This window comes from Colias eurytheme, chromosome 7 (genome assembly GCF_061535395.1).
Source record: "Colias eurytheme isolate Ceu_HAF_F1 chromosome 7, ilColEury1 Martin Lab GWU primary, whole genome shotgun sequence".
NCBI lineage: Eukaryota > Metazoa > Arthropoda > Insecta > Lepidoptera > Pieridae > Colias > Colias eurytheme.
This window is the reverse complement of record NC_142986.1, coordinates 6,966,638-6,981,110: the sequence shown is the minus strand read 5'-3', so window position 1 is coordinate 6,981,110 and position 14,473 is coordinate 6,966,638. Positions and strand designations below refer to the sequence as shown.

The following is a 14,473-nucleotide window of genomic DNA, read 5'->3' as shown; positions in this document are numbered from 1 at the left end:
ACTTTGGTCACGTAGATAATGCTCAATTTCAATTGGTTCAAATTTTATATTTTGGAATAAGTTTATATTTTGGATTTGAAGTGTTTTTGTTATCTTCAATATTGTGTTGTCTTGTATCATGATATGTCTGAAATTTTCGATGTTATTAATTTAAGCTTAATTTCGTTATAAATAGCTAAGTATCTGGTTCGTTGTGCTTTGTTATTGATACATCAATAACAATAAAAACAAAATACATTGAAAATATTATTATATTAGTTAGGATTTACGAGCAGTAAACTACGAGTATAAGCCAGAACAAGACGTAACTATTGCAAGAAAAATTAAAACTAAATTAAAAATTAAATTATAGAGTCAATCATATAGGCGATTTGCATGATAGGCGTAGAATTTCAATAATAAAAACCGCCTTTATAAAATACTCTGAAAATAAATTAAAACCACATCACATTCATCATCCACTCATATACGCATGATGTAAAGCCCAAACATTGAATACGACCAAAATATATCAGTACGATTGAACAATTTGCGATACAAATTAATACAAATATCGGAACCAAACACCTGCCCAAAATGAATACCGCAGGATTTGTTCATAGGTAGCGAGGGCGGAACGTGCCGATTTCAATATAATACACTGAATGATCCCACATCGCGATCGCTTTGCAAATTAAACGTGTATTGTGGTGCAGCTAAAATTGAACTATTGTTCGAATTACTTTTAATTAACAGCGTTTTTGCATGAACAATTATGCGATACAGGCTCATAGCTTGTAAACAATTCATACGATTTTAAAGGACCTTTTATAATGCTTTATATTATGCCTAGTACTATGTGGATTTTAACCCATTGACCACCGAGCGGCCCGATCGGGCCGAGACACAATAGATTTTCTATTGTGTCTGTGATCCGAGGACTGACGGATTAAAGAGGAAAGAACAACAGATAACATTGCTATCAATAAGATTCATCAAACCTTTTTGCAGCATCTACGTTTTGCAAGTACTGCTATAAAGGCTATAATAAGTGCTATTTTACTCAAAAGAAAAGAGCAACATGTATTCCGACGTTACATGAACGCACCAATTACCTCGTATTAACGCAGCTTACCGCGTAAAGTCCAAATATGCTGAGCTATCTAACGCGTTCATTAGCACGTCTGGCCTGCACAGTGCACATGCAAAAGCCTTCATAAATATCATCTTAGCGCCTCTGCAAATCCCGCGTCTGGTCCGAGGTGAGGATTATAGGATTGTCCGGGTGTCATTTTGCGTTTGCGATTTATTCGGATTCTGCAATACCTATGCGCGGTGCAGACAGTGATTTAATGTCTACCGGTGGGGATTCAGGATAAATTTTCTACTGTCATATTTTATTATGTATGCCGAATGTGAACTGCAGGTTTGAAATTTTAATGCAGTAATAGATAGCTAGGACTAGAATTAGAAGTTGAGATTGTAACGTATTGTGATAAAAATAGACTCAAAGGATTTTGAGAAGACGGGGGAGTTACAGTTTTTTATGATTGTAGGATCGAAACATCTACAGGACAATCCAATTACAATAAACTATTCAAAGATAAAAACTAAAAATATAGATTAGTTAATCTGTATTTTAAATTTTTACGATAGCATTCAAAATTATATTAGGTACACCATCCGTACAGTGAGTATATTATATTTCTAAGAGAACATGTCACTCAAAAAGAAACATACATTCAGTTTGTTTTCTATTACTTAAAACCAAAAATTGGTTACACGGCGGATCCGTTCCACTCTGTCGACAGGTGAAACAGCCTGGCTCATTAGCCCCAGCCTCATTTGTCAACGCCCTCGGTATCCGAATTACACGTTTTTTTATTAACGCCAATTCCTCGAACTCTAACGAGTGTAATTTTTCTGCAACTTCAGGAAAGCCGGTTCCTTTTTCGGTTTTGCAATATGTACGTAGCGGTTCAAAACGTTTTTACGCCGTGTTAAATAATTTTGCATGCGTAATTTGTTTGCGTTCAAATTTGCCTCCGTATTTTAGTTGGAAGCTGGTAGTTTAAAATTTAATAAAGTCTGAATATTAAACGAAAATCAATGTCTCATACACCATATATTTTAAAATATTTATTTAACGATGGCTTGGAATAAAAAACAACGCATTTATTACAGTAAATCATACATTACGGTGATAAAAATAATCTAGCACCTCTAAAAGAGCAATTCTTAACTTATTCAGGTACTTTTTACAACAAATGCTTGAAAAGAAATTTAATATAAGACTTCAGAAAATTAATAAACATCTCCAAAAAGTTCCATTCAATTGAACCAAGAAAACTTAAAGCATACCTGAATGGAGAAGGCTTGCTATAAACTTTTACATTAATAGAAGTATTTCCATTCATACGTCATGTCGTCTCGGAATCACCCCACATTTCTATTTTAAATCTCGGCGACTCCACGTTTGCATCCCTTTGCATATTCAGATGCATTAATGTAGGGGCATTATGTTTTTCATACGAGTTCCCTCATCTAAGACATGCAGCCCATTGAGGCTTTCAGAGCTCTTATTGAACACTAGTGACTCGTCTTCGCTTTGCCGTCACAATGGAAGAAATAGAGGTTACGGCAAATAAAGGTGCGCCATTCATAACAATGATTGACGGGTCTCAGTCTAGTTTTCCAATAAGAAAAAATACTGTGATTAGTTCGTAAAGCTGAAGCTCACTCTCATTATTTTGTTTTCGATTCCGCTTTTATTTTTTAAGAACACAAAAAAATTACCATGTAATCGATTTCATATGGTTGTTAAAATAATACGTGCTATATTTATGCAATTTACTTCACAGTGAACTGAGTCAAACGATTAGTTATTTTTATTAAACATACTTATATGAAAACATTCATTACCCGAAATGTACCTAGCTCTATATCAAATTCTCAATGCGCCTTCACTGTAATCATAAGGCCCTTTGACTATACGTGACAAGTTCCACGTATATTAATTTCGTCACCGTATCTAGCACTAACACCAGCTATCCATCACACAATATCAAACGAACATATCTCAAGCGATCGTTAATTTCTCTAAGCATCACTCAAAGTCACGTAATGCAATAACAAATCTCATCTCAATTGATACTAGATTAGGGCACGATCTATCTCAGGTGACGCCTCTGCTTTACCTCCGACACTTGATTTGATAGTTCGGGACGTTGATCGATGTTCACCTTTCGAAGCTTTGAATTTGATTTAAAGTACATGGTTTTTCGTTTTGTATGAGACATGGAATACCTTAAAAGGTCTGCAGGTAGTGAGTGAGATAACGCAGTAAATGAAAGGTACCCAGTACCTAGTACAGTAAAATAAAAAATATAATTTGGAAAATCCAAAAGTGCACGCCTCATAATTTTTTTTTAATAAATATTTATTAATTATTATTTTGGTTTATTTAATAACAATTAAACCACATCGAATCAGACCCTGAAAAATGAAAGGGTTCTATTCCTGAGCATACTCAAGCGTAAGAGAAAAAAAAAGACTCGATTAGTAAAGTATTTCGGTCGCTATCGTGTTAACAAGAAAAAGGATCCGCACATACAGACACACGGACGTCCAAGACAGAACTTTTTTAAACTGTTTTTTAACTAGTTTAAATAACAAAAATGACATCAAAAATATCATGAACGTTAAAAATAGTGTTTTTTCTTAATATGTGTGTGTATGTATTATCTTACAAGTGCAATGTATGATACATAAAGACATTTTAAGTTTGAAAAATCAGATGTTTTGCGCGAAGTGACAGTAGTACCCACCTCAACGCTTCGCTTATGAGGCGTGGAATATTAAAAGTAACTGCAAAGAGCTTAAACCCTTACATAGGTAAAACAGCAAAACAAAAATTAAACAATAAATTGAAAACTCGTACGTTCAAATAAAACCAAAATTCTTGTACCTAAGCTACGCCAAACTATATAGAAAAAACAGAATACGGTTTCTCCGTTATGTTTTTAATTACTGTATTTTTATTCACAATCTTTTTTAGTCTATGGTAATCAGATATTTCTGTACAATAATTTAATACGGTACTTTCCCACTCATTATAAATATTTTCATAATTATTTCTATAAATTATAGTAATAACAAAACTATCTCCATTTCCTTCAACAACCGCGATATACAGCTTATATTCATTATGGCCATTAATCCCACCTTTATTGCTATCTACCCTCATCCAATATCAACTTTTTCTAAGACGCACCATTGTAATGGGCCCAAATACTTTTTTTACCTATGTTCCGTGAAGAATTTAAGATCGTAAAATAAAAGGGGAGGAAACGTATTGGCGAGGCGGTCTCTGAAATTTTAAAGACTGAAGTACAAGTTTTACTGGAAGAGGTAAGTATTTTTATACTATAGCAATAAATTTGAATGTTTTAATAAACTCATATAGGTGAACATTTGGAAACGTTCCTTTCGTTTATTAACCCAAGTATAATTAATTTAATCGATATATTTTTTTCACACTTCAACTGAAGAATCACTGGTGACGAATTAATATTGTTTGTTTTGTTTTACTCAAATTCTTTGGCAGAGTTCAGCATCGTAAATGTCAAAGAATCATAACATACATCACACTTTTTTAATACGACTATAAACACCAACGCATATTATAATTAGTATTTATTTTAATATTCTAAACTACCATACTTAGGGCTGATTTTTCAATCCTTGGTTAAAAATTATTCATCGAATAACGTATTAAACTACCATTTCAAAAATATAATTTGTCCGTATTTGACACTATACCTACTGGTGACATTTTAAAATGTTCATGTAAATCTTTATTGAACGGATAAATTTTAACCAACGATTGAAAAATCGGCCCTTATACATAATATTAGGAGATATTAGGTGTGAAATATAAACAAAAGTGAGAATGTTAACTTTATATCTTTGGCGATTGAATTTTATTGGTGGGTTGCTGATATATCGAGGTGGCAATCGTAAATCTGTTGCTACGAAATAAATAATTTAAACCAATAAAACAGGCTGTTTACGCATAGGTAGACTATATTCATTTGTAACATATTCAATTACATACACATATAGACTTATAAAATGTGTTTTTGTAACTATGTATTTACTTTAATTCAGTCACTTTTTTGCATAGTTTCAAAATACACTGTTCTGAATACAGAAGGAGACAATAATTATTGACCACTCAATATAAATTTATAATCATGAGGCACCGCATGAGATACCTACTTAAGATTAAATTTACTAACTATTCCAGTCTATTTCGAACAAAGTTGTCTAGTTTGTATTTTATTAATTCCTGGGGTGTCTTGCCAATTATTCTATAGCTATGCTAAGTTTTGTTAAGCGGACGCTGTCAATTTTAGCGGTGTGCATCCCGCGGTGTACCAATTTGCAACATTTCCATTTTATTACCAGAAACAATGAAATTGCTACGCAATACAGTCAACTAAGTGTGACCACCTCGGAGACCATTGTCTCTAACGAATTGTCATCCAAACCCCTCCTCAAATGCAATTTTATAAAGTATACCGCATCGCCTGTCACCATCTTAATATACCATGAGATTCTGATTATTCTCGTGTGGGTGTAGTGACATGAATATGCGGTGTTCTACGTGTGTACGATTTCATATATTATTTATTCTATCCGGGATTATTTTAGTGACCATCTCGAATCTCGTTGGATGTAATCCCATTACGAATTCCAATTTCAACGAACACGTCAGGGAATTTTCTTTGAAGGAGGATGAAATTGTAAGTTATATTCCTGGGGATTTTGTTTGAAACATCATTTTGTATAATAATTCTGTTATATTCCAGAATTCTACAAATGTTAAGACGCTACTTAAGGACGGCATTGGCAAAAACACTAATTTCGGTCCCGTTCATAATCTTGTAAGATTTAAGGTATGTTTCTGAAGATATGCTACTTTGAAGTGTAAAAATTTAGTATCTTACTTATTTTGTTATATTATATGTATCATTACTTAGCAATAACACTAATACGACCCAACCACAAAGTTAATTACTCACGAACGACTCAAAATATTAATAAATTTATTAAGAAGTATTTCATCTAAACACGTACGCGCCTAGTACCTACCACCCTACAATAATTAGTCCTGCATAATCTGACAGCTCGATTATATCTAAACAAATTAAGGCGTAGGTTTAGAGCAATTAAAATTGCAACGATTCAAACTGCGCCATGAAGTTAAAATGTGGAAATGCGAGCCATTGGTGGGAATATCGCTAGCGTGGCCCACATTCTTGATAACTTGTCAGAACGGAAACGTGAGTCAGTAGCCGATACTCATTTACATTTATTTTTTACCACATATCAATTAGAACGATAAAATACAATTCCCAGCATTGGCTGAAATGTTCTTCATTGTATGGACTATGGGATATGTAGTTTGCTTTCGAATGATATCGGCATAGCGAGTGCTTTTTCTCCCATGACGACTCTAATTTTATTGTGGTGTTACCGCTTTCCCACACGCAGTCCTTGTGAAGGACAGGTGAGGGTATCGTCACAGGTACACATCCATGTAGGTACACAGGACAGTAACAGGAATAGAATTACACTATCCGGTACTCCTAACAAACCATATCTTTCAGTTTTTTATAAATTGTATCAAACCAAAGTACGGATCTGATACTCTCTAAAATAATTAACCAATGATAATATCAATATGTAATCGACCGCAATAAAAATAATGAAATCTTATCGAACACTTTCAAAGTTTCATCTCTAAAGATAGAATACGTGAATAAATCAGAAAGAAGGCGATGCGAAGCCCATTCTTGGTAATAACTTGTACAAATGGGATAGAAAAAATTACACCTCGCGTGACTCGCACACTTCTGGATACTACAGTGGAATGTGAAATGCGTAGAGATGTGAATCTTTCTTTTCCATGTATAAATCTTTAGAGCTGATATAACGTGTATGTAACTAACTACAACAATTAATTTGATGAATATAGCCGTTCCTCATTTTGCAGAAAGTTCGTAAAATACAATTTTTTTTTTCGTATTTATTTGAATGATGACCATAGACTACGATTATTTTTACTTTAATTTTTAAGACGGCATTCATAATTACTGCCTCGATGCTGAAAACGGGGTCTTATAAGCTAAGAATAAGCTTTTGAAGGCTTTTAAAATGACGATCGCTAAATTATTTGTAAATGATGTAAATCGATAAATAAAAAAAGTGAAATGCATGCTTCATGTTCCCACCTAGGTCACCCGTGAATTAAATGCACTCAATGAAACTGTTGAAGATCTATTTTATTCCATTATAACATAAGAGCTTCAATCGGAAGAGAAACATTAAGGGCCGTGTGAAAAAAAGGGCAGTGCCCAGACTCAAAGCATTCAAGCATGACTTGACATTGGTCTAATTGAATTTAATTATTTCAACTAAAGAAAAAGACTCGACACAAATTAAAGTTAAGACAACGATCGCTTTTCATTCATACTTGGTCACGATGTTACTTTAATTAATTTTATCTTTCGTTCTCCGGTGTAATTGATCATTGATTTTAATTTCTTCTACAGTCTATGCATTGAATGTTCTACATAATATGTTTAATGTTAAGGGCACAATAGTTTGAAAAATATGTATTACGAATGCCAAGCTGGATAAGTATTTTTCTCGTTATCTCAATAATATGCAGTAATGTCGCATATATTTGTTATTATTAACCGTCATCTCAGGACAATGTGATAGTTATATTTTATGTACTTAAGCCTTTTTAGTTTTATGGTAGTCTCAAGACTATCATAACTAAAAAGGCTTACTATTACTCATCGTCTCTATTTGCAGAACACACCTGATAATGATGTATCGAGTTCAGACTATAGTAGAGGGTTTCCCCACGACCATCAAGGTAGGTCTGAGGCACAGGTCTGAGGCATACATATCGCTTTCGTCATCAATTTACACAAAGAGAAGAGAAATTGACCAATTATTGTCCAAGCCACTTAACATAGCACCATGAGAAAAAGTTTTGTAAATTTATGATTCATATATATTATTTAAATGTACATACTTTTCATTGATATTTTCAATAAAGAAACCCCATTCAATATTCATATTCCTGCTTGTGCATGTATCTCAATGTTTCTGTTAGTTCTCATTCAAAACATATAAAAAAATCACTACCTATTTTAACATAAAACCAAACTAATTATTTGATTTGTAAGCACTATATTTCTCAATAAAGTATAAAGTAAGCATAAATATCCGATAACTATTAAAAATCAATTCAAGACGTACTTCTAAATTATCTAGGTTACAGAGGCCATGATTACGAAGAAATTCCCTACTACGGCTATGAGCACGAATATCACTTACCGTCATATGATCATTCGTTCCACCATGGCCATGGCTATGATCATCATCATGGGCATGAACCACATCATTTGGAGCACCACAGGCATTACAATCATGTACGTATTCTTTTTCTGTTTCTATAGTAAGTTTCACGGATGACAGGAGTTGGAATTGTTAAAATATTTAAATAATATTCACGCTATTTATTACAATATTGGTAAGTGTGATCAACTTATCTGTGATCTATGGGTCTAACCTATCTGTGATGGATGGGTCTAACCTAAATGTATAGGTACCTAATACCTATACATTTAGGTAAGACCCATTTTTATTGTCATAGGAAGGTCTTTATGAAGGAAATTTTGTTCTCAATGGTAGGTACTAGGTAGGTACAGTCTATCCACAGAGTCTATCTCTGTAACACGTAGGTACCTACCTAAATCAATTTTCACGGTACTTAATGATTAGTAGAGTATTATAATATTATCTGTGTTAATATTTAAAAGGATGAATAGCTGACGTTATAAAGGACTACAAAAAATCATTCATAATTATCCAGGAAGAAGATTCCAACTTGTAGGTGTAGAAATACATCTGCAACATATACCTACCTAGTTGATAAAATATGAAACCAATACATCGAAGTACATACCTCATCTTTAATGTACATGCTATATGAAGTCAATTGTTTAGAAGTACAATGCATATCTCACGTACTCTGTTAACATGTAATAACACCTTGATACGCCGATAGAAAAAATATAGCCGATATAGCGCTAGAATTATAATAATAAAATCGAACGTTTTGTAATGCAAATTATATTAAATGTAATCGCCCGAATACAAATGGATACATTTATTTTTTTGCGATGTAATGTAGAATAGCATAACCTATCGTTTATTTTACAGGAAGTTATAAAATAAATCGCTTATGAAGCACGCACGTGTAATATGAACAAATCTTATAAATATATGTAATTTTATTATAGGTACCTATATGTAAGTTGTCTAGATACATGTTTTGTTAATTTAAAATTCGAACAAATCGATTATTTTATCTCGCGTAGGTATTTAAATAACATGAGATTTCAGTATGAATTTTTTAAATTACGTTAATAAGTAGTTACCTAGTTATGTAGATTGTAATTTTGAAAAATTCAACAAAAATTAAACCAAAACAAACCACAGAATAAGTAATAACTAGTAACTTAGCATAACGAATCGCACATAACATAAACGTAAAGAGAAGTACCTAGGTAGGTAGGTACCTACCTATATTTCTTATAAGATTTCCCATTCATGCTGATTTATAATTACATTGTAATTAAAAACAAATGATTGTTTTAGGCATTAGCAGCGAAAGCAGTGTTATGGCCTATAGCTGGTATCGCTCTCTTAGGAGCTGCAGCTGCTCTAGTATCAAACCCTATTCTACTTCAACTGGGAGTTGCTACTGGGAAACGAAGAAGACGAGATATTGAAGAAATCACTGGTCCAGACTTAGAACTACCATGGTCAGAAGATGACACACAGAATAAAGCCGAAATAAAAAACAAATGTCATGATTTGACTCAATTAAAAAATAGAAATAAACTCTTACCAAATAAGAGAAAACATTCTACGTTTGACGTCAACACAAAATTGATGAGTAATGAAGAAATTGACGAAAACTATATCAAAATACAGACAGAAAATACAGATGATTAATAAGATAATTTTACTAACTTGATTGTCCGGTTTATTAATACCTACTCCTAGATCAGTAATTTCTATGTATTTGTCCTTTCATTCAATAAAACTACTACCTATTTCATTTGTTATTGTAAATTTTTCAGACACTCACCTATTTAAATATCACGAATAAAGGGCACTACAGTTCACAAAACACTCACAATTTCACTAAACAACAATCGATACCGGTCCGATCGAACCAGTACAAATTAAACACAACTACATCTGCTCGTAAGCAATACAACAGTTATTGACAAAACAAAACTGTAAACGATCAATTGTTTGCACTAAACGTCATCAATGGGACCGACTAAACGACGAGTGAAGTAAGTTATCAAGTCAGCCGGTCGAGAAACTGCTTTGAATGAAGTTGGTTAACTATTGACCTTTCGCTGTGTGCGTGTGCGCAGGGGTGTTGAAAAACTCGCTCTGAGCTTGTGAGCTGTGTGCAGTGTGGCTGTGAAGAGCACGTGTCGACGCCTACACACACGTCAACAAATAGTTGAGGGTGTGCTGAGGGTTCTTTTTCATTCTATATTTAAAAATGAATAATTAAAAAAAAACTCACATCACAAAAAAAAATAGAAATTAAATATAATCTTATATTTAATTTCTATTTTTTTTTTGTTCACAATAATATGTATTTATAATGGTATTTAAATATTTCTTTCTTGTATAATGTATATTAATTTTTATAATATTAACTTATAATTTACGAGCTCATATTTTCTCATTTTATAATTTTTATTTTTCTTATTTGCCACAATTTGTATTTTAGTTCAACGCCATCTATTTGAAAAGTTTTGAACCATATCCTCGACTTTATATTGATGAGTATTCTAGTTCTCATATTAACTTGAAGATGGCGCTTTAATGTGATACGAAAAATACTGAATTCTGTCTAGAATATTTTTATTTATGTAAAAATATCCTCTTATCGTGTACTAACTACTAAAATTGTGTGCTAAATTTTGAAGGACTCAGAATTTTACCAGTAATATAATTTTACTGGGATAAATATTTGTAAAATAATACGGGTATCATTTAAGCTATCACCAATTTAATTAGTTTTGTGTTTCCTAAATAATAGGGTTTGTCCTCAAAATAGTAGATCTGTCACCAAAATGTAGTCACCAAACAATGCAAAATCAGTTCCACAATAAATCACCTAAAATCCTGAAATATAAGGTCTAGCACCAAATAAATGTTTTTGTATGTATTATATTAGGTGTATCCTAATAAGTATTTAAGCAAACTAATTTAAAGAGATCACCAATAAATCATATTATGTTACTAGAAAATTGTAAGTATTAAGTTCAAATAAAAAATTAGGGTTGTCGTCATCGTTTCAACCAAAAGATTCTGCTACTTAACTAGACTCCCAAGGTTCTAAATTTCCACTGGTAGTATAAATTATATTTAAATTTAGCAGAGTAGTAAATAAAACAATTAAAGTCAAAATAATCAATATTTATTGTTTAAAATAATTACCACTGAACAATCAGCGCTGGTTTAAAATAGCTGGCTTATGGCTAGCAGAATAGTAGATAAAAAACTTAATTAAAGTTAAAATAATCAATATTTGTCCGTATTTAAGCAAAAAGGAACCACCCAGCAAAAACGCACTTCTGAGATATCAAAGGATTTACAAAAACATTTGCAGCTCTGTTAGATGAAGTAAAATTAAAATTTATTTTATTTAAATTCATTGATAAATTACTTATTTAAGTATGTGTATATAAATTTGCTCTGAATATTCTTAAACTTTCTAGATAATTAAGAAAATGTGCATGTGGTTCCTTTTAACATTTTATCAATTGATAGGTTTTCTCTTATACAAAAAGGAACCACATCCCAGGGATTTAATGATATAAATGAAACTATGTATTTATAATATCGTAATTAAAGCTTTAATTAATAAAATATATAAAATAATACTTATATAGGACGTTTATTCGACGTTATCATCAAATTGGATTTCGAAATCCACCGTGTCTAGTCCATCTATGTGGTCTTCTATTGCATCATCACTAATGAGACCGTTATAAAAACTGTGCATCTTGTGGAATGAGATGTAATATGGACTGAATATCGCTAGAAGGTGAAGAAAGCTTCTCCAGAGGCAGTGACGTATAAGGTTTTTCGTTATCTTCTGTAATAAAAAGAAAAAAGCTTTAAATCAAAATAATAAAGCCGCATGGCTTTTATACGTAGGTAGGTACATGGCGACAGCAAAATATTATTAGTTCTTATAAAACAGTGGCAACCCTAGCAAAAAATTAAATAAACTTGTTAAAATTTTGAATTTCGCAGGCTAGGGCCTTGTTCCGGTCAAAACAGTAGCCGCGCGAGTTTTAAAATCAAACAAATAATTATATGCGCTGAATGATGTGGCTGAATGTACTGTACTGAATCTGAATCTAAACGTATTTTACCAAAATAGTAGGTAGGTACCTAGATCATCGACAGTTATTTTTAAAACAGGGTTTAGACTTTAGTAGTTTCATCTCACAATGACAGATGAATCGTAACAAAATGATCTCTTAATTCGACTCGCCGCGCCTTCGTGAACAACGACATTGTCGTTAAAATACGTAAATCCACAGAGGATTCCTCTTGTACTTACTTAATGAACTATCTTCTTAAAATCACACCACAATCGGGAATGAATCAAAAGTGGATAAAGCGTACCTGCATCTCAGATTCAATAAGTACTTAAATGCATTAAATAAAACTACTTACGCGTTGTATCTTCATTATTATCTTCGGTGTTCGTCTCCAATGCTTTTCTTACCAATTGCTTGCTTATTTATTTATTACTAAACATTTTCACATTTAATTTTAAAGGTAATTAACAAAAACAATAGAACTTACTTCGCGGAGGAAAAAAACACCGTCACGTATTCGAACTACTTCGCTGAATGTCACCTATATTGTCAGATGTTCGACGTTTTACTAAAAAATTGGAGTTTTGCACTTAAGTAATGAAATACGTTGTTTAAAGATGAGAAGCATTGTAACAAGTCAAGGCATTTGGTTCCATATAGCGATGATGGGTTTCAGAATGTTTTACAATATTTATTTATGCATAATAGAACCGAATGCTTGTGGTTTTATTTTGCAATAAAAAATTACAATTAAATTATGTATTTATTTTACGCATAACCATACCACAGAAACCTGGTTCCATTTTGTGTATTAAAAATAATTGTTATTAATAGAAATATGTGTAATGTATAATGGTACCAAGTAGGTGTGGATCTGTTTTGTATAAAATGACATGATAGTAATATCGTTTATTTGTTTGAACAAAGCAGTCCCGTGGTGCTGTGGTTCGGTTTTGCTTAATATGGTATTATTCGTTGTTGCTGGTGGTTCCTTTCTTCTTTTAGTATACCTTGTTTCCAACGTAAAAATCATGTGGTTCTTGTTTGTATAAGAATTTAGACCACTTTTGAATGAGTATTCTTCAATAAAAGTAAAAAACGAAATTTGTCGAGTGGTTCCATTTTGCATAAATACGGACATTTATTCTTAATTTTTAAAGCGCGCCAATTTGTCTCCGCCCCTTTGATCATTTTTTCATTAAAATTATAAATTGATGTATTAAATTGGTAACGAATACTTTTAATATATGAACGAAATAAAATGTTACTAATGTATTGGTGACAAAATATCAAATAAAAAGGAGTCGCAGTCAGGGATCGATAATCGATTTATTTGGTGACAGATCTACCATTCTGAGCACAGAGCTATTATTTAAGTAACAAAACTGTTATTATAAGAACGAAGTTTATATTCATGTAATGCAATATAATTTTATTGGTTATCGATCTCTTATTTTACACATATATTAACATTAATTTGATAATTCATACCTGGGAACAATTTTTGTTTATCTGAGAACGAAAATATTTCGTGGTGATAGATCTATTTATTAGGTGATACAACTTGATGACAAATATAAATTTTGGTGATAGAAAATATAGTTCCCAAATAATACTTATGCTACATTTGCATTTTATGAAATATACATACGATTATTTTAATCTCACATAGTAAGTATATATAATATATATTTTTATCATCCTTGTGTACCAACTTTTTTTATAGCATTAGGCATGATATTGTAGAATTATATTAAAACAGGCAAACCATTGAAAACACAGCGTTTTTATTTCATGAAAACTTTATTATCTTTATTCATAGTGGAGCATCACTGGACATGGTGGGTATAGCTGGTTATAGTTTAAACCCATACTGAAATGAGAAATTTCAATTTAACTTTTTTACCTATATTTTTAATAAATACAAATGCCAAAGTTTGAAAATTGGAAATCGGAGGATGTTTGTTAGTACGAAAGCG

The 14,473-nt window shown here is 32.0% G+C and overlaps 2 protein-coding genes across 2 annotated transcripts in view; one reads left to right on the top strand and one right to left on the bottom strand.

The window, feature by feature from the left end:
- LOC149907131 (protein sprint-like) overlaps nucleotides 1-10,358 on the bottom strand; it is a 171,735-nt gene extending 161,377 nt beyond the window's left edge. The window contains exon 1 of the mRNA XM_090103512.1: nucleotides 10,220-10,358. The gene's annotated coding sequence lies outside the window, so the exon portion shown is untranslated. The remainder of the gene's footprint in view (nucleotides 1-10,219) is intronic.
- Nucleotides 5,400-10,670, top strand: LOC149907130 (uncharacterized). Its single transcript, XM_090103514.1, has 5 exons — nucleotides 5,400-5,786; nucleotides 5,853-5,939; nucleotides 7,867-7,930; nucleotides 8,335-8,492; nucleotides 9,724-10,670. The coding sequence occupies exons 1-5, from the start codon at nucleotides 5,628-5,630 to the stop codon at nucleotides 10,081-10,083; spliced, it is 828 nt and encodes a 275-aa protein (XP_089959640.1). The 5' UTR covers nucleotides 5,400-5,627; the 3' UTR covers nucleotides 10,084-10,670.
- Nucleotides 10,671-14,473: the final 3,803 nt, after the last annotated feature.

Coding starts and splice junctions, on each gene's coding strand:
- LOC149907130 (XM_090103514.1), top strand. CDS start 5,628: ATGAATATGCGGTGTTCTACGTGTGTACGATTTCATATATTATTTATT. Junction 5,787..5,852: donor CTTTGAAGGAGGATGAAATT/GTAAGTTATATT, acceptor GTTATATTCCAG/AATTCTACAAATGTTAAGAC. Junction 8,493..9,723: donor ACCACAGGCATTACAATCAT/GTACGTATTCTT, acceptor TGATTGTTTTAG/GCATTAGCAGCGAAAGCAGT.